General features: G+C 52.0%; 2 protein-coding genes across 2 annotated transcripts; one reads left to right on the top strand and one right to left on the bottom strand.

Annotated features, from left to right (window-relative positions):
• The first annotated feature begins 249 nt into the window (after positions 1-249).
• Positions 250-7,023, top strand: ANKRD53 (ankyrin repeat domain 53). The gene is made up of 6 exons (XM_033175017.1): positions 250-449; positions 650-896; positions 1,215-1,414; positions 3,490-3,654; positions 4,129-4,249; positions 6,130-7,023. Exons 1-6 carry the CDS (start codon positions 280-282, stop codon positions 6,817-6,819), a joined length of 1,593 nt encoding a protein of 530 aa, XP_033030908.1. The 5' UTR covers positions 250-279; the 3' UTR covers positions 6,820-7,023.
• Positions 7,024-7,463: 440 nt separating this feature from the next.
• On the bottom strand, positions 7,464-16,775 carry TEX261 (testis expressed 261). Its single transcript, XM_033175018.1, has 6 exons — positions 16,525-16,775; positions 15,529-15,608; positions 13,337-13,490; positions 11,276-11,343; positions 10,441-10,543; positions 7,464-10,223 (listed from the first exon to the last, which is right to left on the bottom strand). The coding sequence occupies exons 1-6, from the start codon at positions 16,592-16,594 to the stop codon at positions 10,108-10,110; spliced, it is 591 nt and encodes a 196-aa protein (XP_033030909.1). The 5' UTR covers positions 16,595-16,775; the 3' UTR covers positions 7,464-10,107.
• Between the last annotated feature and the right edge of the window lie 7,306 nt (positions 16,776-24,081).

Here is a 24,081-nt window from a genome sequence, read left to right on the forward strand (position 1 = left end):
GTTGTTTGTGTGTTTGATGCTGAGTTTCCCGGGCAGCAGGACTGGGAGGTTGGGTGGGGGTTTTGGCTCAGGCCGGGAGCAGAGCGGCGGGTGGGGAGCGGCAGGCGGGCAGGGTCCCCGGAGGCTCCCGGGCTCTGCCCCTCTAGCTAGAGAGGCGGCCGAACCCTAGCGGCCTGGAAGGGAAACTGCGGCCAGCGGGCGAGGAGCCGCCCCCGGGGACGGGGCGCCGGCGGGTGGGTGAGCAGCCAGCCTGGCCCGGGTCGGAGTTCCAGCCCCGCGATGGCCTCCGCGGGCAGCACCGCTCGGCGGGCGGGCTCAGGAAGCTGGCACTCAGAAAGGGAAGAAGGGAGAGGTGCTCGGCCGCAGCCAGCTCCACGTGGCTCCATGCAGCGGGCGAACAAAGTCTCCTTGAAGGCCACCTCGACTGATGCGGAGTCCAAGCAGCCCAGGTGGGTAGCGGGAGAAGGTGTCCAGGCTGTGAGGCGCGAGAACCCGGCCCAGCGCCTCCCTGGTGGGCAGGGCCTGGAGCGGGCTGGGGCCGAGGCTGCAGCCGGAGAAGCCCGGAGAGCCAGGCGGGGGCCAGGGATCGCCTCCCGAGAGGTGCCCGGGCCGTGGCCCAGAGTCGCTTCCCCACTGCCCCTCCCACCAGCCAGCCCCTGCCCGACCTCGCCGACCACCTCCGTGCGCAGGCGACTGCCCTCGCCACGCCACGCCGCCCTGCCTCGCTCACCGCGCCCCACGCTGATCCCAGCCCCAGCAAGGAGTCCGACCAGACCACGATCGACCAGACGGCGATCTGGAGCTACTACCAGCTGTTCGCGGCGGCTGTGGGCAACGTGGAATGGCTGCGGTTCAGTCTGAACCAGAGCCTCAGGGAAATCCCCACCGACTACAAGGTAAGGTCTTGAGTGTGGTGGCAAAGACTGAGGTCCCTCTCCCGCTACCCTGCTCAGAGTGGTCACCTGGAGAAGAAGATGTCCTTTTCTGGGTAGAACCTCCTAATTTAACTCATCTTCTGGCTGTGGAAGGACCATTTTGGGGGCAGGGAGGTTGGGTGGGCTGATGAACACACACTGGTTAATTAACAAAAGGATGTGAGCATTCCTGGGGACAAAGGAAAGACAGTGAAGGTAACCCCAATAAATTTATATAAATTGTGGACCCTGGGATCTCAATCCCACTCAGCCTCATCCTGCCTGCTCTGGACCTCACAGGGCTTCACTGCCATCCACTTCGCAGCCCAACGGGGCAAGCTTGCATGCCTGCAGGTCCTGGTAGAGGAGTACAAGTTTCCCGTGAACCTGCTGACCAACAATAGCCAGACCCCCCTGCACCTCGTCATCCGCAGGGACAACACCACCGTGGCCCTCCCCTGCATCTACTACCTGCTGGAGAAAGGCGCAGCCCTCAATGCGTGAGTCCGGCCTGCTTCAGGAGGGAGGCTTCAGGCACGGGCACAGCCCCACCTCCAGGCAGGCAAATCCATGCAGGACAAGCAGAGGGGCTGCTGGAGGTGATAAGGATTGGGTCCCACATAAAGCAGTCAGGAATCCACATGGTGTAGTAAAGAGACTGGGCTTTAGCCGGGCGCGGTGGCTCATGCCTGTAATCCCAGCACTTTGGAAGGCGGAAGCGGGCGGATCACCTGAGGTAGGGAGTTCGACACCAGCCTGACCAACATGGAGAAACCCTGTCTGTACTAAAATACAAAATTAGCCGGGCATGGTGGTACATGCCTGTAATCCTAGTTACTCGGCAGGCTGAGGCAGGTAATTGCTTGAACCCGGGAGGTGGAGGTTGCGGTGAACCGAGATCGCGCCACTGTACTTCAGCCTGGGTAACAAGAGCGAGACTCCGTCTCAAAAAAAAAAAAAAAAAGAGAGAGAGAGAGAGAGAGATTGCCCTTTGACAGACCTAGTCTACATCCCAGCTCTGCAACTTGCTAGCAGACAGCGGCACCTTAGGCAAGTCACTCAACCTCTAAGCCCAGTGCTTTGGCTCCCAAACTTAGGAGTACATTGGAATTACCTAGGGAGCTCAAAAAATATGAACACCTGGCCAGGTGGTGTGGTGGCGTAGTCCCAGCTACTCAGGAGGCTGAGGCAGGAGAATCGCTTGAATCCGGGAGATGGAGGTTGCAGTGAGCCGAGATTGCACCAATGCACTCCAGCCTGGCCATAGAGCAAGACTCCTGTCTCAAAAAATAAAAAATAAAAAAAATTAGGCCGGGCGCGGTGGCTCACGCCTGTAATCCCAGCACTTTTGGAGGCCAAGACGGGTGGATCACGAGGTCAGGAGATGGAGACCATCCTGGCTAACACAGTGAAACCGCGTCTCTACGAAAAATACACAAAAGTTAGCCAGGTGTGGTGGTGGGCGCCTGTTGTCCCAGCTACTCGAGAGGCTTAGGTGGGAGAATGACGTGAACCTGGGAGGCGGAGCTTGCAGTGAGCTGAGATTGCGTGGCTGCACTCCAACCTGGGCGACAGAGTGAGACTCCGTCTCAAAAAAAAAAAAAAATTAAAATTAAAAAATATGAACACCAGTGTTGCAATCCAAAGGTTATAATTTAATGGGTCTGTGGTGTGACCTAGGCTTTGGAAGTCAGAAAAGATCCCCAGGTGCTTCTAACTTGCAGCTAAGTTTGGGAACCTCTGTCTCAGTGTCTTCAACTGAAACTTGGGAGAATGGCAGTGCCTATCACATGGGACTACTGTGATCACTGAAAAGTGCATGGCATATAGGAGACTGCATTCATTCAAAGCATCAAGCATGCACTATGTGCCAAGCACTACGCTGGAGTCACAGAAATGGTCCCTCTCCTCACGAAGCTGACATTCTAGTGCAGGAGCAGAGAGTAAATTAGCAAACAAATAAATGAACAAAATCTTGACAGAGCATGGGAAGTGGTTATGAAAAAAATTAACAAGGTGATGGGGTAGGTGGTAAAGCAGGTAGGGGGAGGATCTATTTTGGATGAAGCAATCACCTCTAAGGAGGTGACATTAAATTGCAACCTGAAGACAGAGTGAGCCAGCCATGCAAAGAGCCAGGGCAGTGTTCCAGGTAGAGGTAACATCATGTGTTGGGAAACAGTGGGCAAGGTCAAAGGATAAATCAAGGAGGTTAGACCCAGGTCACGCAGATCTTGTGGGCATAAGGAATCTGGTGAGACATAGGGAAAGGGCAGGGGGCTGGTTGGTTTAAGAGTAGATGAGGTTAGTGGTCTCTGAACCAAGCCAGCCCTCCTTCCAGCAGTTCTTAACTGTCACATATCTCCTAAAATCAGATTTTTACTGTTCACTTAGTCCAATTCCTCCCTCTACAGTAAAGGAAATGGAGGTGCTGAAAGGGAGAGACATAGCTAGGGTCGCCCAGTGGACAGATGGTAGAGCAGGGCTTGGAAACTGGTGTGTCCATCTATCTGATGGGCAGATGCCCTTTGTCTTTCCTTTCTGCTGTCATCCCCATTGGCGGGGCCTTCCACAGTCAGACATGCAACGGCTCCACGCCCCTGCACCTGGCAGTCTGTGAGGGCCTGCTGGACTGTGTGAAGGTCCTGGTACAGAGTGGCGCCGACGTCCACGCCCAAGATGCCATGGGCTACAAACCCATTGACTTCTGCAAAATATGGAACCACCGTGCCTGTGCCCGGTGAGAGTGTGAGAACCAGCTAGAGCCTGCCCACCCCTTCCCCTCCCCCAGCCTTTTCCCTAGAGCCCTCACCATAGCTGAGCCTTTAAGGGGAGGGTTGGGAAGCCAGACAGCTGGAGGAAGCGTCTACTGCCCAGGATATTTTGGATGAGGCAATCACCTCATCACCTAGGCTGGGGGGTAAGTCTGCCCAGGTCCCCTGCCCTCTGGGTTGACCACTGCCCTCCGTTCCTGCCCTGGGGCCCCTGGCTCCTCAGCAGGAGGGCGGTGACCATGTCATCAAGGACTTTCCTCTTTCACCTAAAGAAGTAGGGAGCCGGAGGGCCCCAGGCAATGGGGATGGCTCATCTTGCTCATCTCCCTCTGGCCACTCCCCTCATCCCCATCCAAGCCCTCAGCAGCAGCCAGTCTTCCCAGCCCAGGTGGAATCTCTGTCACTGTGGGATGACACCCCTGTCCCGATCTTGGCACCAGGTTCTTGAAGGATGCCATGTGGAAAAAGGACAAGAAGGACTTTGCCCGTGAGATGAGAAAAATGAAGACGTTCAAGAGCCAGCTGGCCCTCATGGAATACAACTACCTGATTGAGTATGAAGTAAGCAGGGAAGCGGGGGGCTGGGTGCCAGCTGCTATGCAGGCATGTGAGCAGAGGGGCAGTGACCCACATACTGTGGAACAGTGGCTAGAAGCACTCCCACCCTGAAAGAGTCACCCTTTCACCTGTACTCCCACCCTGTACTCTGACTGAAATTCCACTTTTAAATAAGCCAGTCTTTTGGTCAAAAGTCTTATCCTGTGTTAGAAACCCAATTTAAGCAAGCTTAAATTCACAAGCATTTCCGGGCCCCTCCTAGTGCACTGCCTCTTTCAGGATGAGAACCTTCAACGAGACCAAGGCCCTGCCGGTAACTGGAGCTCACACTCTGGTTAAAAAAATCTACCCTTCCTTCCAGCAGCACTGGGCATTCACTCTGTGCTAGGAACCGACTAGACCCTGAGGTCCAAAGATGAACAATATGTGGTCCCCGTGCTCAAGGAGCTTAGAGTCTAGCAGAGGAGGCAGGTTACAGCCCCATCAAGGAGAAGAGGGTCCAGGAGGGTGTCAGGAGGCATGATGCTTAAGAGGAGTCTTGAAGGATGCGCAGCAGTTAGCTATATGAAGAAGGAGGGAAGGGCTGACCAGGCATAAGGAGCAGCCGCATAGGAAGGCATAGAGGCACCTGGGAACACAATGTATGCAGAGAACCGAAAACTCAGAGCAGCTGGGGATCAGATGTAAGTTGGAGGCTGCCAAGATTTGGCAGGGGCCCACATCAGTGAAGGACCTTGGCTGGGTAAGAAAGGGGATTTTAAGCAGGTGTAATTACATAGGGTGCAAAACCCAGAAAACTCAGAAGATACTGGCAATCTTAAGTGAATCCTGAAGTGGGGAGGGCTTTGAGGCTGCTGACTCCAGCACATCAGGTCTGTTTCAGCTCCATTTCTCTCCAGTTCTCAGCCCTATCCTCCTCTAATGCCAGGGTCACTAGTCCTCAGAGTCACACACTGTCCAGAGGAGGCAAGGCCCATCTGTTTTCTGTAGCTCTAACCTTTTCCAGAAGCTCCTTGCATCTCCCCTCATCTCTTATGGCCTCAATTTGATCAAGGGTCCATTCTTGTTTCTATAGCTACAACTAAAGGAAAGCCATATGCTGACTGACTTAGGTCTGGGGCAAGGTCTGATGGAATTATTATGATTGGCTTAGCCTAATCAGAGCCTGTGCCTGGAGCTGGGTCAATCTCCAAAGCCTCTGATTGCTTAGCAACAGTCTGGGAGTGAGATAGTGAGACAATGGCGGTGGGGGAGGTTCTATGACAACATATGGAAGGCTCCAGTGGAGGCAAGGAGAGAGCTAGATTGAGCTGCTGCCACCCGGCCTGGAGAGCCAGCCAATTGTATCCTCCCTGCATGACTTCTCACTTCCAAGAAGTGTGTCCACATCAGGCCATCTGGTCCTTTCTGCTTTCTCCTTCCAGGGTCAAGGATGCAGTGTGCACTTCCCATTTGCCTTTTCCCCCTTCACACCAGAGACTCTCTTATGACAGGACATGTCTCTACTATCAGATTGCAGATTCCTTTAGAGAAGTGGGGACTTGTCTTTCTGTAAGACTTCAGGTTTTCCCTAGGGCAGGGACTGTGTCTCCCATGTCAAGTTGGAGCCTCACCTAGGGCAGAGGCTATATCTCTCCCATCAGATTGGAGATCTCCCCTTTGGGAGAGATGCTTTGTCTCCCCACTCAGCCCAGAGGCACCCTTATGGAAAAAGTTGTCTCCCCCATCGGAACACTGGCTTCCGTAAGGTAGGTGTTAGTCCCATCAGACTCAGAGTTTCCCTCATCCGTCAGACCGTGGTTTCCGAAAGCTACAGGACATCCTTGCACAGAAGCAGAGGGCAGCAGGCCTCCATGACTCTCTTGTACCCTCTGTTGTTCCAGAAAGAGCACAAAATTCTCAGAGAAGCTGCTATCAGAAAGTGGCTACAGGGCAAGCTGCACCCAGGCCACTCTCTGGTCTCTAATACCAAGCAAGCCCGGGCCACCGCCATCTCCAAGACCCCAGAGCAACAGGGATCGCAGCTTTCCAGGAGCTTCCAGCCCTCTGTGGAGGCGCGCCTGCAATGCATTTCACAGCCCACGGAGATGCCCAAGCCCATCTACAGGAAGTCCACGATCAAGCGGCCCACGATGTGGAACGTTAGCAACAACCCTGCTAGACCCCCCACCACCCAGATCAGCCACTCGCAAGGCATCCGCCTGGGCGTGCATCCAGACCCCAGCCCGCAGCACGACTTCAGCAGCTTCCTGGAGGTGAGGCCAGACGGGCACGGCGGTGCACGGCTGCACACAGTGGATGGCCACTGGGTGGCGCCAGTGCCGCGGCTGCCTTTTGAGGTGCTGCTCCGCATGCTGTACCCACGTGTGTGGCCCTACAGAATGAAGGTGCCCCAGGGCTTTTACCCCATCACCATGAGGGAAGTGCCCAGGAAGCGGCACCTGGGTGAGGACACCTTCTGGACTGACACTCTGGCCATGAACCTGCGTGACACATTTGATGAAGCCTTCCTGGCAGCTGTGCGATCCCATCAAGGACTCCCTGCCCTGCCCTCCCCACAAATCAACCCATAAAGTTATCATTGCTACCTCTCCCCCTGAGGCAGCCCAGTGAAGGCTGACGTGTGGCGATTCGCATTGTGGGTGGTGAGGAAAGGGGGAAGGGTGCCTATGGGCTTCCCACTCCCAAGCTCGAGAACAGGAGTCCCCCTTCCCAATCAAAAGCCCAGACCCCAGGCCTCCTTTCACCCTGCAAAGAAATCTCTTGGCACCCCCCCAGGAAATCCAAGTTAGGTTCAGAGTCGGGGGTCAGTCGCTATCCTTCACCTTGGCATTGTAAAAGTTGTCACATTTTGGCACCCCCAGTGCCCTCCCACGCCAAAGGGCCCAGGCTTCCAGGATGGAAGGACCCACTGGGAAATTCTGTTTCTTGTTCAGATTAAGCCCTTCCTGCTGCAGGCTCTAAGCTGAGACCCAGAATGGGGTGGAGGACAGCTAATATGTCCCCCTGGCACGGGCTTCCCTGCTACTCTGGGCTGCCATCCTTATTCCCAGCAGCCACTGAGGTTCTTATTCCCAGCAGTTCAGGGAGGCATGGGCAGCACATCCAGGGAGGGGAGGGATGTGTGGTTTCCATCCCAGTCTATGAAAGTACTTGTACTTCCTCCAGGAAGTTAACTGGCTCCCCTGTATCCCTTTGTACACATCACTACAATTCATTCATTAAACAAACATTTATTGAGTGCTTTCTAGGTGCCAGGCATCAAGCCAGGCACTGTTAATACAAAAATTCCAGCACAATCCTTGCCCTCAAGGAGCTTACAGTCTAGTGGGGAGATGACCATTAGGCAGGCAAGTAAGCCCAGAGTGATCTGTGTAGTATGCCAAGGTGGGGGTCAGGAGGAGAGGGTATAGTCAAAGCTCCTCGGAGGAAGTCAAGTCTAAGTTGAGATTTCACAGAGAAAGTACCCTTTCTCTGTGACCAAAAGAAAGGAGGAATCAGAGTGGCAAGGGAGAGCCACTGCATCTCTGGATACAGGAGGCTGGGACCCAGAATGCAAGAAGACAAGTGATGAGACCAGAGAGGTGAGCAGGGACCAGGACACCATGAGTCTCACAAGCCATGCTGAGGGGTCCAGATTTTATCCTGAGGGCAGCAGGGAGCCATGGAAGGTTTTAGGCCAGAGAGTGACTTGATCAACTATGCAATGCATTTTAGGAAGACAGCTCTGGCTACGGGATAGAGAAGCAGTAGGAGACTGTCACGATAATCCAGGTGAAAGATGATGACAGTGGGAGTGGCTCAAATCAAGATGTTAAGGTAGACCTGACCATTTTGCGAGATTGGATGTGGTGGGCAGAAAACGAAAACAGGAATAGAAGAAGTTTCCTGTCTGGCTCCTGAGTGATCTTGGGGCCAAGGGAAGTACCCAGAAGGGACAGGTTCACAGAAGACAGCAAGTACCATCTGGCCCGTGGACCTGCACACAAAAGGCAGCAAAACTGTGATTCAGGTGATCAGGAAGGATGTTGGGGCTGGAGGTCAACACTAAATTCCTCACAGTCCTTGAAGCCATCCAGATGGATAGGCTTCCCCAGGGAGCCCACAGCAGAACCCTGAAAGACCCTACTGTGCGTGGGCAAGTGGAGAAGCCTGCACAGAAGCCTGAAAGGAACAGCCAGAGAGGTAGGAGGACAACTAGCCACAGAGGTGCCAGGGAAGTGTCATCTAAGAAGCAAGGGGTGATCAGCCATGTCAAAGGCCGCCCAGATCTAGTAAGATAGGAAAGGGGTCTGCTGGATATAGCAACCTCTGGGAGAACACTGACAGTAGAACGGAGGGGGCGAAGCCTCATCATCAAGGTGAAGAACCAAGCAGCAGAGGGAGGCGAGTAGGGCCAGCTATCAGTCCGATGGGAGGATAACGCAGGCCGCCAGTGTCCCCTGCCTTGTCTATTCTGGTCTGTATAGGAGAAAAGGGCCTGGCAATCTCGTTCACACTGAGTGAAGACCAACATGTGCTCTTCCTCTCGGGGAAAGGGGAAAGCTGGTATTCTTAAGAGAAGGTAAATGCTAAAGCCAAGGAAATGAAGGGCTATGATGGAACTTCAGGCATGATCTAGAGGAAATATTTTCAAGCACAGGGGTTTTTCCAGTGGCTTAAAGGTATCACATGTGTACAGTTTGTCTCTGTACCTGCCCGCCTCACTTTGAGGTATAGAACATGGCCAGAAATGGCTCTCACGGGGACTTCATTCCAATATGTACTGTTGAGCACTTGCAAGGCACTGTAGTTGGAGTATAAGGTCAACAAATGCAGGTCTGTGCCCAAGACCTGGCCTGCCTTCTTAGAAGGCAGATATATCTCCCCAGGAGCCAAGAGTGCACAGAAGAGGGCCAGGCCTTGGATGCTCTTAGAGTGACAAACAGCTTCTCCCATTAGTCCCATTTCTTTAAAAACAGGCTGCCTGGAAGCTAATTTTTATTTCGTTTCTCCTTGAGCCTAAGATAGTATTCAGCCAGAAACCACTCCTTTTCCCAGAGGAAGATTTATAAATAGGATATTGTAGATGTTCTTCTGAAAATCTAGCCCAGTCCTAAATTGTCCCCTCTCCTACTCCCAGTTTGACAGTCACAGAGCCTTGGGGAAAGAGATGGAAGAGAGTACATCAGAGAGGCTGCCTATAGCCCCACTTCCCACTCCTTGAGCAGGCTCAGTTCCTCACCCCTGCCCCCTTCCCATTAAGGGCCACAAGAACAGTCCCTTGGGAAGGGCAAGACCCAGACCCAGAAAAGGAGTCCCTGGAGCAGAAAAGTGAGTCCAGTCCAGGGCAGAAGATTAGCAGGAAGAAAGGAAGATGAACTGTCAGGGTATTAAGGCAAACAGTGCCACCTAGAAGCTTTATTCAAACGGAAATCCGTACTTGGAGAGAAATCACAGTTCAACAGCAAAAACTATTTCTGTTGGACATGCCAAGCCATGGCCCCTCCCCATGGCCACCTGCCCAGAGAACTTGTCACCATCTGCTCTTCAGCTTCACAGACCCTGCCCTGCCTGACCCAGCTGGGCCAGAACCTCCTGACCCACCTTGGAAGGGACAGGGGCGGGCTGAGGGATCTCAGCCTCCTGGCTAAGCAAGCTCTGCCACCCTCCTTGGTGCCCTTTGAGGTTACAGCCTCTTGCAGCATCAGATCTGAGCCAAGCTGAGCCCCCCAAGGAGAGTGGGGATGGGGCTTCAGAGTTGAGGGGAGAAAAGCCAGGGCAGGTAGTAGGTGCCTTCCTGACTTCTGGTCCCCACCTGGCATAGAGGCCCAGGGGCCTGACTCTTCTGATCTTGCCCCCACATCCTGCCCGCATCGGGGTCAGTATATCTTCTGACGACTGGGTAGAATGGCCTCTTTGATGAAGGAGAAGACAACCAGGATCCCTAAGCGTTTGCCCCGCTTGCCTTTGGTGAAATAATTGGAGACGACATCATCTGTGGAGACACAGGCAAGAATATGAGAGAGAGAGAGAGAGAGAGAGAGAGAGAGAGAGAGAAAGTGTGTGTGAGCGTGTGTGTGAATACGGCTCTCCCAACCCCGAGCCCAGGTGTCTCCAACACAGGGCTGGAATCCGGTTCCCTCAGTGGACCCCTGCCAACCCAGGCCTTGCTGGCTTGCTCCCACCTCGGCCCCTTACAAATCCCTTCTCACCTCCTGGCTGCATGGTAGAGGGCAGGACATTCTCCCCAGCCGAAAGTGACACAAAAAACGCAAACGGAATAATCCACAGGCAGAAAGTGAAATAGGCCAGGACCTGGCAACAAGAGAGACTGAGAAGAGGGTGCCCCAGAGGTGCCAAGAGTGGGCTGGCTGTGGTCATTGCGTGTTGGTCAAGAGTGCACAGAGGGCCACACCTGATCTCCAAAGGGGGCCCAGGCCTGGGAAGCAGGGAACGCCACCCTCAGACATGGAAATCCTTCTGTGGGGAAAGGTGGAGGCTAAAGATGACTGAATGTGGCCACAAGCCCCACATCTTGGTCACTAGGACAAGTAACTCCCCTGGACTGAAGGGGGCAGACGAAGTCCTAAGCCATGACTGACTGACCCACACTCCCCAAAGAAGTGACCTTGCTTTTCCCAGAGGTTCAAACTGGAGCAGGAGGGTGTGGAGAAATCGTGAGAGAAGAAAACCTTGGCAGCCACTGAGAAAAGCTGGGGCTCAGGGGTGCAGTCCATCCCAGCCCTGTAAGGACTGTGTCAGAGAAGGTCACCCTAGTGCCCCTTCCTGACCTCAGGATGACCCCTCCAGGGGGACCCAAAGGACTCACTGAGGAAGAGCAGTGTCCTCCCCGCCTCGGCCAAAGGGGCACATTCTGTCCCCATCCACACTGCTTTCTCAAACCATCTATGTTTTGTTTTTTTTCAAACATGTAATCCTTGAACAGATTCCGTTTCAAATCATAGCTAAGTTCACAAAGTAAACCATGCAAGTTCCCTTTTACTACCCTGTCCCTGTTAACAGCTGAATGTGCTGGACACCTCTTACCTCTGAGAAGGGATAATATTCTTCTGCAAAAAACTGAAATGCTAGGTAATGATTCACCACCACTAGTCCTGTTGAAGGAATGAAGAGTCAGTCAGTTTAAGGGGAATAACAGAAAGCTGTACTTTTAACTTCAAAAGGCCCTCAGAAGTTGGGAGCCTCCATGGAGTCTTAGGCCTGACTTTACACTCAACTCAGAGTAGGCTACTGCCTAGAACTGTCTCCCATCTGCTACAATGGGAGAAGGAGCCTCAACCTGCCCACTGCACAGGGCATTCCAAGTAAAATTAGAAGGTAACAAAGCTCTTTGCATGTTATAAAAATGAGACTTCTATGTTACATAATCCAAAGTATCTTGATAATGAACCTCGTTTTTAGAGGATGTGAGTGCTAAAGAAAGCTCTCCCACAGTGACACGTGGGGAGAAATCATGGGTTTGCAGACTAGATGCCCCTAAGAGGCTCTATTCCAAACTGGGCAGCACGGAGAAGTCCTGCTCAAATAAAAAGGCTCTCACTCCTCAGGAATAAAAGGGCACGACTTGCTAGATGCTTTGAGGTGCGGTCTTCAGGTTCCTCAACATCCTGCTGGAGGGGGTCCTTCCCCATCCTGTCCCCAGGTAAGGCATACTGGTGTGAACGGATACGTTCTGGACACACACACACATAGCCACCCCTCCTTGGTGTGCAACTGAGTTTATAAAAGAGGGCACGTGTGCATATCCTAGACACAGGCTGCTCAAGACACTCATCCCTGACTGTTCCCATGGTGAGGTAAAGGGCAGGCACCAGAAAGAACATGTTGCCTGAAACTGTCCCCTCATACACACCTCACAGCAATTCCCATATCTCCTTTCTTCTCTCCTGCCTCTCCCATTCTAAGGCAAAGACTACAGTTCTGCTATGCCTAGCCACATGCTAGGGCTAAGAGATAATGGGAGGTAGGATAGTGCCTGGTGCCCACAAGATCTTTTGGAAAAACTCTTTTAGGCATCAAAAGGCAGATCAAGGGAATGAAGTCAGGGGAGTCTGCTGCTGAGGGGCTGGGGGCAGGACCTCTTCCCTAGGACAGAGGCACCTGGTCACCATGGAAGATCTCCCTAAACAAACTCTGCTGAACAAATTCTTTGGTGAAATCACACCAACATCCAAGGAAGGAACCAGTTTTGGCTTTAACAATATGCCCTTTGTAGGGATAATATTCACTCTCCAGGGTCTCTCACAGAAATAGAAAAGTCACTCTAAAAGAACCCCTAACTCCATCTGATACCCTGACTGAAAGCTAGGGTAGCCAGTAATGATGAACAGGAGCAATGGTAATCTTGGCAACCAAAATACTTTCCGAAGCCTTTTCCAGGAATATCTGTAAATATCTATACGCACCTACTATATGTCCACTGAGTCTCCCAACAGTTCTTTCAGAAACATCCTCTCTGAACAGATGGAGAAGCTAAGGCCCAGACAGGGCCAACGATTCCCCAGGGTCAGAAAGTGGTGGCAGGGCAACACCAAGAAGACGGGTCCTCCACATCCTGGCTCAAGCCCGAGGCAGTGGCAACCAGTGAGAATGAGATGAGAAGCTGCAGCTGCCAGGAGGCGTTCACACCAGGCCAGAGTCTGCAGGGCGCTCACAGCCCCACGAGGCTCCAGTCCTAACCGTAACTTTGGGTCAGAGGACTAGACGGAGAGCTGCCTGCCTGCCTGCCTGCCTACCGGAAGGGCTTTCAGCTTTTTCTGGCCAAGTGGTTTTTTTGAGGCTGGAACTGCTCAGTTGGGGGCCCTGCCTCAGCCAATCCACAACCTCCTTTTTCCCAAACTCTCCTTCAAACTTACCTCTCTGGGAAAGCTCTCCCTGTCTGAGCCTCCAGCCCCCACAAATTCTATTCACTAGAGCCAAGGTGGGCTCTAGAGTCCTCAGCAGTAAGAACCGCATCTTCCCAATTAGCCTGGATTCCTGGAGGACTTCAACAGTTGGATTCCTGTTTCTGTATCCCCTTTAGTGCCCAGGACGGAGATGGGCACACCCAACCACTTCAGGGGCTTCCCCAACTCTGTCCCCTCTCACCACATGACAGGATGAAGTTAGGCGAGGTCAGCATGATGAAGGGGAAGGTCTGGAGGAGGCCAAAGTAGACGAGGTTGGTGAATAGGCCCACTCCAATCATGCCGGTGGGGAAGCGCTCAAAGATGTAGAGACCGATCAGTACAGCGGTGGAGAACTGAAACAACCAGAGGCAGACGATGCAGGGCGCTTCTTCCAGGAAACCTTCCTGGACTCACCCACCCCCAGCCGGCTCTGGGCAGTACTAGGTTCATGCTTCAATCTCCTCATTTCAAAGGTCTGGCCTCCCCAACTAGATCTCTGCTCCCAAAAGGCAACTTTTTTTTTTTTTTTTTTTTTGAGATGGAGTCTTACTCTGTCACCCAGGCTGGAGTGCAGTGGTGCGTTCTCCTGGACTCAAGCAATTATCCTGCCTCAGCCTCCTGAGTAGTTGGGACTACAGGCATGCACCACCACACCCAGTTAATTTTTGTGTCTTTAGTATGGACCAGGTTTCACATGTTGGCCAGGCTGGTCTCGAACTTCTGATGGCCTCCCAAAGTGCTGGGATTACAGGTGTGAGCCACCGCACCCAGGCCATTTCTCAAACTTTTTGACAGCAACCCACAGTAAGAAAAACATCTGCCAGGGGCAGTGGCTCACGCCTGTAATCCCGGCACTTTGGGAGGCCAAGGCACAGGCAGATCACCTGAAGTTGGGAGTTCAAGACCAGCCTGACCAACATGGAGAAATCCCATCTCTACTAAAAATACAAAATTAGTCAGGCATGGTGGCACATGCCTATAATCCCAGGTACTCGGGAGGCTGAGGGAGAAGAATCACTTGAACCCAGGAGGCGGAGGTTGTGGTGAGCCGAGACTGCGCCACTGCACTGCAGCCTGGGCAATAAGAGCGAAACTCCGGCCGGGCGCGGTGGCTCAAGCCTGTAATCCCAGCACTTTGGGAGGCCGAGACGGGCGGATCACGAGGTCAGGAGATCGAGACCATCCTGGCTAACACGGTGAAACCCCGTCTCTACTAAAAAAATACAAAAAATTAGCCGGGCGAGATGGCGGGCGCCTGTAGTCCCAGCTACTCGGGAGGCTGAGGCGAGAGAATGGCGTAAACCCGGGAGGCGGAGCTTGCAGTGAGCTGAGATCCAGCCACTGCACGCCAGCCTGGGCGACACAGCGAGACTCCGTCTCAACAAAAAAAAAAAAAAAAAAAGAGCGAAACTCCATCTCTCAAAAAAAAAAAAAGAAAAAAACATTTTACACTGTGACCCCAACACATATATACATATATATGATCAAAGCTCAAATTTCAATTCTATTTATGTTCCTTTTTTTAAAAAATGCTGATTGTGACCTACTGAATTAACTATACAGCCAAATAATGAATCATGCCTACAGTATGAAAAACACTACTTATAAGGACCTACAGTTGTCAGTGCTTAGCAAATGACAGTTGGCTGCATGAAGGGCTAATTCCTGCGCCAACACCCACAAGCTGGGCCTCTGGACCAGAGCTGAGGGCTATAGTCTTGTCTCCACTGTGAACTCCCAACCTCAGGCCATGGCCAGAGTGCAAGTGGCTGCTGATACCAGGCAACCTGAGGGGCTGTGGATGCTTTCCCGCCAACAGCACCCTACCCCCAGCCTTTCCTGCAGCTGAGGGAAGCCTGTCCACCAGTAGTCACCCCTATGGCTTTGACATCAGTGGCAAGGACGGTGTCTTCAGTAAGAGAAGTCTCCCATGAGAGCAGGGGAGGGCGAGACCAGCGACGCTGTGCTGCTCTTAGGACAAATCACTTGATCCGATTAGAAAGACGGCAATGAACATATACTCAAAACTGTCTTATGGCTCCTCTAAGTTTTAAATGCTGTGAGCAGAGCAAAGGGCTAAAGACAGTAAGAAACAGCTAAGCAAAGTCAAATCCATGGTCTTGTCAACAGAGAATGTACACTTAGCTGTCACCTTAGGGACTAGAGGACAAGGCCTGCAGTGAAACAATGCCACTTGGGGAAGGAGGCCAGGGAAGGTCTGGGCCCAGGAGTGCAGACCCAAAAGACAGCGTTCAGGGCAAGGAGGTAAGCGTGTATGCTCAGGAAACAGCAGAGACACAGGCCTCATCATTCAGGCCAAACTCTCCCCACTTCCTGCTTTTAAGGCAGGGTAAAAAGTGAGGAGGACTCCTGGAGAAAGATGCCACTTACCCAGATCATGTATTTTATGATCCTGCTGGTGGCCACTGTGTATTCTTCTATCAGTTCTGCCAGGTAATAGAGTCCAGCCGCTGCAGAGTGGGAGGCAGGGAGACTATCAGCCAGGGTCATTCCCACCATCCTGGTCACCCCTCTCCCTGCAGCCCAGTCCCCATCCACCCTTTATGGACCCCAGAAGGTCAAGAACAAACCAAACATCCCATATGTTGCCCTTCCAAGTCTGCAGAAGTAAAACTTTTTAAGGGCAACTAAGGAGAAATCTCCTAAAAATCAATGAAAGTCTGCATTTGATGCCTCAGTGCAATGCTAACCTCTGGTTCAGAAAACGGAATTTCGAGTATTCGATAAACACCTGCTGGGCACTTGGCATGAGCCAGGTCCTTGGGCTGAGGATACAGCTGAACAAGACAGACAAGGGTCCTCCCCGACCCAGCTCAGGAAAGGGAAGGGGAACAGTAGGGGGAGACAGACGGACGAGTTCAGTGTGAGAACTACTACTTTAGGGAAAGGACAGCGCGCTGCTGGACCATCAACCCCTGTGGACTTCCCGGAGAAGATGACATCTCAACTGAGGCCGAATGGGAACTAGCCAGAGGGGAAGTGTCAAAGGTGGAGAGAGCAGCAAGTATGAAGGGCCAGAGGCGCAAAGGCGGCGGTGGGCGTTGGGGAAAAGTTCCGCGCCGCAGGCCAGCGAAGAGTGGTTAGTGGTCAGCAGGCGCGGGCGGGGCATTCGAGCCACCCTTTCCTGGGCACTGCCGGAGCGGACTTTGTGACACCTGGAAGAAGCCGCGGTCAGGCCAGGCGGTCAGGCCGGGCTGCCAGGCTCGACAGGAGGGGCAGGATCAGGCGGGATGGGATTGGGACGGCGAAGGCCAGGAGCACCGGGCAATGGCCCCACGAGTGGCTCTGAAACCCCCGCGATGCGACCCCCAACGAGCACCGATGCCGAGGCGCGACCCCGCGCGGGGCGGGGTCGTGCAGTCTCACCGACGGCCAGCGTGATGAAGGCCACCTGGATGAAGAGCGACAGCCAGCTCAGCAGGTACATAAACCACATGGCGCCCCACCCGCCCGCTCCCCGGCCGCCGGGACCGGCCTGCGCGCTTCGGCTCCGGCGACACAGAGCCACCGCCGCTGCCGCCGCGTCCCCGCCCCGCGGACCGCAGGACGACGGTGCGCCGCCGCCGAGAGGAGCTCGGCTCGAGCGCAGCCCGGGGCCAGGCCCGCGCTAGCGCCGCCCTCCGGAGAGGAGGGCCAACCGCCGCTGTCCCGCGTTCTCCGACCACCAGGATCCCCCGCTCCTCTGAGCGGAATGAATGCAGACGGCGGCAGCCGAGGGGAGGCGGGACGGTCCCCAGGGGCGGAGACCAAGCGCCCGTACTGGGGTTCGGAGTGCAGCCTCCAGCCCCACCGTGTGCACTCCCGCACCACCCTGGAGGTGGTCCTGGGCCGGACAGGGCAGCCCGACAGCGCCCCAGTAACCTCCCCAGAACCTGCCTCCCGGCAGGTTGCGGACAAATCTGTCTCTTGCTATCGCAGGTGACAGGGACAAAATTATTGAAATTCCTAATATATGCCACGCTCTGTGATAAAGGCGAGGTGTGTTCTTGTTGGAAATCTGAGCAGATGATGTCAATCATTTTATGGATGGGGAAGACCAAAGGAAGTTGCCCCGGGTCATGCACCTAGGAAGCGGCACAATCAGGAGTTGGAGTGATTTTAATCGGTCATCCTCAGGCCTAATTCCCCTCTAGGCTGTTCTTTTGGGGTACGTTCTGCACCTTTGTATCTCCTGCACCTCACCCCATGCCGGGCACGCAGGGCGCTAGGCGCTGGATGCATTTACTATACCTTTGGAAGGGTTCCTGAGGGGCACCTGGAACCGGTTAGTTCTTGTGAACAAGTCTCCCATGTAGTGGCTGAGACAGGCATGCAAAATAAAGTATGTAGAACAAGAGTCTAGTAGGCTTATTTCAGACTCATATTTTTCATGCATAAAAATACATATTCCTAAAAAAACAATTACCATATGATTTAGCAATTCTACTTCTGGGTACATACCCAAAAGAACTGAGAAAGCGGAGACATTTGTATACCAGTATTCGTAGCATTATTTACAATGGTCAGAAGAGGGAGGCAACCCAAATGTCCATCGGCTGACAAAAAGATAGACATAAAGTGCTATAAACATACAATGAAATATTATCTAGCCTTAAAATGAAGTGAAATTCTGACACATGCTACAACATCAATGAACCTTGAAGGCATGAGTGAAATAAGCTAAGTGAAAATAAGCCAAATAGGAAAGGACACACATTGTATGATTCCACTTATATGAGGTACCCAGAGTAGTCAAAATCATAGACAGAAAGTTAAATGGTGCTTGCCAGGGTCTGGGGGACAAAGAACAGGGAGTTACTTTTTAATGGATACAGGGTTTCAGTTTGGGAAGATGAAAAAGTTCTGGAGATGGTTGGTGCTGATGGCATCACAACAGTGTGAATGTGCTTAATGTCACTGAATTGTATACGTAAAAAATGGTTAAAATGGTAAATTTTATGTTATGCATAACTCCCCCCCTCCAAAAAAAAATAATAATACATAAGATTACAAAGCCCACCCTTGCTAATACGGTGAAACCCCGTCTCTACTAAAAATACAAAAAATTAGCCAGGCGCGGTGGCGGGCGCCTGTAGTCCCAGCTACTCAGGAGGCTGAGGCAGGAGAATAGCGTGAATCCGGGAGGTGGAGCTTGCAGTGAGCCGAGATTGCATCACTGCACTCCAGCCTGGGCTACAGAGCGAGACTCCGTCTCAAGACAAAAAAAAAAAAAAAAAAGATTACAAAGCAGGCTGGGCACAGTGGCTCATGCCTGTAATCCTAGCACTTTGGGAGGCTGAGGTCAGAGAATCACTTGAGGCCACGAGTTCAAGACCAGCCTGGGCAACAAAAAATTTTAAAATGGCCAGGCATGGTGGTGTGTACCTATAGTCCCAGTTACTCTGGGCTGAGGCAGGAGGATTACTTGAGTCCAGGAGATGGCGACGGCAGTGAGCTATGATTGGGCCACTGCATTGCAGCTGGGATGACAGAATGAAAACCTGTCTCAAAAAAAAAAAAAAAAAGATTACAGTTGCCGGGCACGGTGGCTCACGCCTGTAATTCCAGCACTTTGGGAGGCCGAGGCGGGTGGATCACAAGGTCAGGAGATCGAGACCATCCTGGCTAACCCGGTGAAACCCTGTCTCCACTAAAAAATACAAAAAAAAAAAATTAGCCGGGCGTGGTGGCAGGCGCCTGTAGTCCCAGCTACTTGGGAGGCTGAGGCAGGAGAATGGCGTGAACCCGGGAGACGGAGCTTGCAGTGAGCCAAGATCATGCCACTGCACTCCAGCCTGGGAGACAGAACGAGACTCCATCTCAAAAACAACAACAACAACAAAAAAAAAAACAAAAACAAAAACAAAAGAAAGATTACAAAGCAAACCAATTATATTGAAATGCAAGTATTAAAATATTTTTAGAAAACCAAATGTATTCTGTAATTTCTGTGCTTCTTTATTAATATATGACATAAGCAGACCTATTACAAAATCTAATAACTACCTATCACAATGACAAAGTAGGAGTTAGTATAAATGATATTTTAAGATATCATTAATCATATGAGAGAGTTATAGATAAAAATAGAAACTTTTCTCCTTCCGAGTTTTCAGGCTTCTTGAATTTGTCTCCCTAAATTCTATACCTGCTGACTTCTAAGGGGTTCCTGGACCCCCAGTTAAGAATGCCTGAGAGATATGTATATGGGGTATGGTGGGGTGGCTCACACCTATAATCCTAGCACTTTGGGAGGCCTAGGCAGGAGGATTACTTGAGCCTAGGAGTTCAAGATTGACCTAGACAACAAAGTGAGACCCCATCTCTACAAAAAATTTAGAAATTATGCAGGTGCAATGGTGCCTGTAGTCCTGGCTACTCAGGAGTCTGAGGTGGGAGATTGCTTGAGCCTGGGAGTTCAAGGTTGCAGTGAGCCAGGATCACACCACTGCACTCCAGCCTGGGTGACAGAGTGAGACCTTAAAGGCTATATGCTTTTTTTTTTTTTTCTCTTTTTTGAGATAGAGTCTTGTTCTGTTGCCCAGGCTGGAGTGCAATGACATGATTTCAGCTCACTGCAACCTCTGCCTCCTGGGTTCAATAGATTCTCCTGCCCCAGTCTCCCGAGCAGTTGGGATTACAGGTGCTTGCCACCACACCCAGCTAATTTTTGTATTTTTGTAGAGATGGGATTTCGCCATGTTGGCCAGGCTGGTCTTGAACTCCTGACCTCAAGTAATCCACCCTCCTTGGCCTCCCAAAGTGCTGGGATTACAAGTATGAGCCACTGCACCCGGCCTCACCATATGCTTATTTACAAGGCTTTTCACTGCAGCACTGTAGGAGACTGAGAACAACCTAAGTGTTCATTGACAGGAAACTGGTTAAGTATATTTTGGTACATCATAAAACCAAGCCCTAAAAGCCAATGAGGGTGTTCTTTATGTACCTATATAGGACTATTTTTGAAAAAAAGCAAAAGAATGGGGAGAAAGAATCTATATACACATTTTTTACAAGGAGGGACAGGGTATCACTCTGTTACCCAGGCTGGAGCACAGTGACAAGATCATGGCTCACTGCACCCTTGATCCCCAGGGTTCAAGAGATCCTCCCACCTCAGCCTCTCAAGTAGTTGGGACTACAAGTGCATGCCATAACACCTGGCTGATTTTTTTTTTTATTTTTTTGTACAGATGAGGTCTCACTATACTGTCCAGGCTGGTCTGGAACTCCTGGGCTCAAGCAATGCTCCTGCCACAGCCTCCCAAAGTAGTACTTTGGGAATACAGGCATGAGCCACATCACCCAGGCTACACATTTTTTCTATAAAATATCTCTGGAAGGATACATTAGAAAACAGTAATATTGCTTGCTTCCTAGGAAGAGAAGGGGTGGGGTTTGAGAGTAGAAAACGGCATTCCCACTGTATGTCTTTTTATATCCTTAAAACATTGAACTATATAAAGATATGGAAAGGTGTTACCTATTCATAAATGAAGTTTAAAATTAAAATGTTCATAATATGATGGACCTGCTAGGATGTCTCTAATTTCCTGTTGTTACCCAGTCCCTATGTGAGGAAAAACCACTGAATGGTGCCCTACTGGTAAGTTTGCTAACCTTGGGTCATGGGACGTGGTCATCCCTGATTGTTCCAATAGGGGGGCTTCATGTCCAGATCATTTCTACTGAGGAGTCTGTATTGGAGACACAGAAGCATCAGTGAGTAGAGGCACAGTAAAGTGTCTCTCTCTCTCCCCGCCTCTCTTATTTATTTACTTATTTGACACAGAGTCTTGCTCTGTTGCCCAGGCTGGAGTGCAGTGGCACGATCTCAGCTCACTGCAACCTCCGCTTCCTAGGTTCAAGCGATTCTCCTGCCTCAGCCTCCCAAGCAGCTGGGATTACAGGCATTCGCCACCACGCCCAGATAATTTTTGTATTTTTAGTAGAGATGGAGTTTCACCATGATGGCCTGGCTGGCCTCAAGTGATCCACCTGCCACAGTCTCCCAAAGTGCTGGGATTACAAGCATAAGCCACCATACCCAACCAGTAAAGTCTCAATTGGTCTTTCTTTCTTCCCTAAACATCTTCCCAGGGAAGGAGGAAACTATAAAAATATCCCCCATCCCTCTCCAGAATTGTAGATAAGGGAAACTGGAGGCCCCAAAAGGTTAGGTGCTTTTACCTTTGCACCAGTCTTGTTTTTCCAGGGCTGGGCACTTTCACTTCCCCACAGTTTTAAAGCCAAAAGTAGCCTGAGAGAGGTAAGGCTGAGGATTCGAATTTCCTCCAACAGCAGGAAGAGAGAAGCCACCATTTCCTGAAAGTGGTGAGAAGTCAGCTCCACCTGACCCAACAGGATAGGGCGGGGCTCAGGGAGGGTCCTCAGGCTGTGTTTAGGGAAGGAGTTACCAGGGGAGCAAACCCAGGCCTTTCCTGAAGGAGGGAAGAAAGGATAGCAGGGCCACCACACTCAATTCAAGGTACTGATTTCAAGAGTGAAAGGGTTTGGAAGTTCAAAGGTGACTGACCAGTTTGTTGATTTATATATTGACAGGTGGCTGGGCATGGTGGCTCACATCTGTAATCCCAGCAATTTGGGCACCGAGGCAGGAGGATTGCTTGAGCCCAGGAGTTCAAGACTAGCCTGGGCAACCTAGTGGGACCCCATCTCTACAAGAAATAAAAAAAAATTAGTTGGGCATAGTGGCATACACTTGTGGTCCTAGCTACTTGAGAGGCTCAGTTGGGAGGATCCCTTGAACCCAGGGGTTCAAGCCTGCAGTGAGCCATGTTTGCACCACTGCCCTCCAGCCTGAGTGACAGAGTGAGACCTTGTCTCCAAAAAAACCCCACAAGGGGCCAGGCGCAGTGGCTCAAGCCTGTAATCCCAGCACTTTGGGAGGCCGAGACGGGCGGATCACGAGGTCAGGAGATCGAGACCATCCTGGCTAACACGGTGAAACCCCGTCTCTACTAAAAAATACAAAAAACTAGCCGGGTGAGGGAGCAGGCGCCTATAGTCTCAGCTACTTGGGAGGCTGAGGCAGGAGAATGGCGTGAACCCGGGAGGCGGAGCTTGCGGTGAGCTGAGATCCGGCCACTGCACTCCAGCCTGGGCGACAGAGCAAGACTCCGTCTCGCCGGGCGCGGTGGCTCAAGCCTGTAATCCCAGCACTTTGGGAGGCCGAGACGGGCGGATCACGAGGTCAGGAGATCGAGACCATCCTGGCTAACACGGTGAAACCCCGTCTCTATTAAAAAATACAAAAAACTAGCCGGGCGAGGTGGCGGGCGCCTGTAGTCCCAGCTACTCGGGAGGCTGAGGCAGGAGAATGGCGTAAACCCGGGAGGCGGAGCTTGCAGTGAGCTGAGAACCGGCCACTGCACTCCAGCCTGGGCGACAGAGCGAGACTCCGTCTCAAAAAAAAAAAAAAAAAAAAAAAAACCCCACAAGGGCCGGTCGCGGTGGCTCATGCCTGTAATCCCAGCACTTTGAGAAGCTGAGGCAGGTGGATCACCTGAGGTTGGGGGTTCGAGACCAGCCTGAACAACATGGAGAAACCCCCGTCTGTACTAAAAATACAAAAAATTAGCCAGGCTTGGTGGTACATGCCTGTAATCCCAGGTACTCAGGAGGCTGAGGCAAGAGAATCACTTGAATCCAGGAAGCAGAGGTTGCAGTGAGTCAAGATCGTGCCATTGCACTACAGCCTGAGCAACAAGAGCGAAACTCCATCTCAAGAAAAAAAAAGAAAAGAAAAGAAAAATGTCACCATTAAATGTTTGTAGGGCGGGGGACCAATTCCATATATTTCATGAGAGGGTTCTAGGGGAAACTAGTTATTTCAAAATAATCGGCATCTCTACTTGAGAAAACAAAAACCAAATTGCTTTTCAGCTTTTTGGCTAAGATGAAGTGCAGAAAGCAATAATTGCTAGCATTTATAGTGTTGTTTCTCTGTGTCAGACACTGTTCTAAGTGATTTGCATGTACTAACCTATTTAATACACACATCTAGCACAGGCGATACTATTACTGTCTCCATCACAGATAAGAAACCAAGGCACTTAGAGGTTCAATATCTTGTCCAAAGTCACACCGCTAATATTTTAAGCAGCCGGGGCTCAAACCTGGGCAGGCTGGCTCCGGAGTCCACGTGTTTTCTCTGGTCTTTCTGAGTTGAGTCACCTGCCTTTGCAGTTACGGTGATTCTGCCTGCCTTGTCATTAGGTGCCACTTGGCCAGTGGGCTGGGTCCTGCCTCATCTCCCTGCAGGCTGCCTGGTCCCCCAGGGTTTTCCTCTTCTCCCCGTGCCTTTATCCTTGCAGGAACAAATGAATACACCTCAGGGTTCTGGCTCTGACCACTCCTGGTCACTTTTGGTCCCCTCCACTGTCTTCACCCACTCCCCTTCTCATTCTAACAGACTTACATATTCACTATGCCTGAGGCCAAGGACATCCTTAGTAGGATCTGTGGTCCCAGTGGTCCACCCACACAGTGGGGACTGCACATCCCCAGGGGCTGGGAAGGTGCGGACAGGTGGAAGTAGCAGGCAGTAGGGCCAGGAGTCTGCCGCAAAGTTCCCCTTGCCGGACTGTGCGGGCTGCTGCCCTCTAGTGGCGACCAGAGAGCTGGCGAGGACCAAAGACAGGTTCATCGCTTACGGAAAGGAGTTTTGAGAGACAGTGGGGACCCCACTATCCGGCTCATGAAGGCCAGGTGGGCAGGCCCCGAGACACACAGCAGACACCCACCCGCCACACACACACAGTACACACAATTGTAGAGAGGGTCCACCTTGGCATCGGGGCTCCTGCTGCCCCGGCATGGTCTGGCTACAGACGATGGTTGCGTGAGAGACGTGGCAGAGACAGGCCTGGAGGCCCAGGGCCCTCCCTCTGCCTAGTCCTCTCCTCCCACTGTGTGGCT

Source organism: Trachypithecus francoisi, unplaced genomic scaffold, assembly GCF_009764315.1.
Source record: "Trachypithecus francoisi isolate TF-2019V2 unplaced genomic scaffold, Tfra_2.0 Lachesis_group17, whole genome shotgun sequence".
NCBI lineage: Eukaryota > Metazoa > Chordata > Mammalia > Primates > Cercopithecidae > Trachypithecus > Trachypithecus francoisi.

What these genes read in the sequence shown, in the direction of transcription:
- ANKRD53 (XM_033175017.1), top strand. Translation starts at nt 280, where the DNA reads ATGGCCTCCGCGGGCAGCACCGCTCGGCGGGCGGGCTCAGGAAGCTGG. An exon ending in AAATCCCCACCGACTACAAG is followed by an intron (nt 897 to 1,214) that starts GTAAGGTCTTGA and finishes TGGACCTCACAG; the next exon opens with GGCTTCACTGCCATCCACTT. An exon ending in AAAGGCGCAGCCCTCAATGC is followed by an intron (nt 1,415 to 3,489) that starts GTGAGTCCGGCC and finishes GGCCTTCCACAG; the next exon opens with TCAGACATGCAACGGCTCCA.
- TEX261 (XM_033175018.1), bottom strand. Translation starts at nt 16,594, where the DNA reads ATGTGGTTTATGTACCTGCTGAGCTGGCTGTCGCTCTTCATCCAGGTG. An exon ending in TCATAAAATACATGATCTGG is followed by an intron (nt 13,491 to 15,528) that starts GTAAGTGGCATC and finishes TGGTTGTTTCAG; the next exon opens with TTCTCCACCGCTGTACTGAT. An exon ending in TAACTTCATCCTGTCATGTG is followed by an intron (nt 11,344 to 13,336) that starts GTGAGAGGGGAC and finishes TTCCTTCAACAG; the next exon opens with GACTAGTGGTGGTGAATCAT.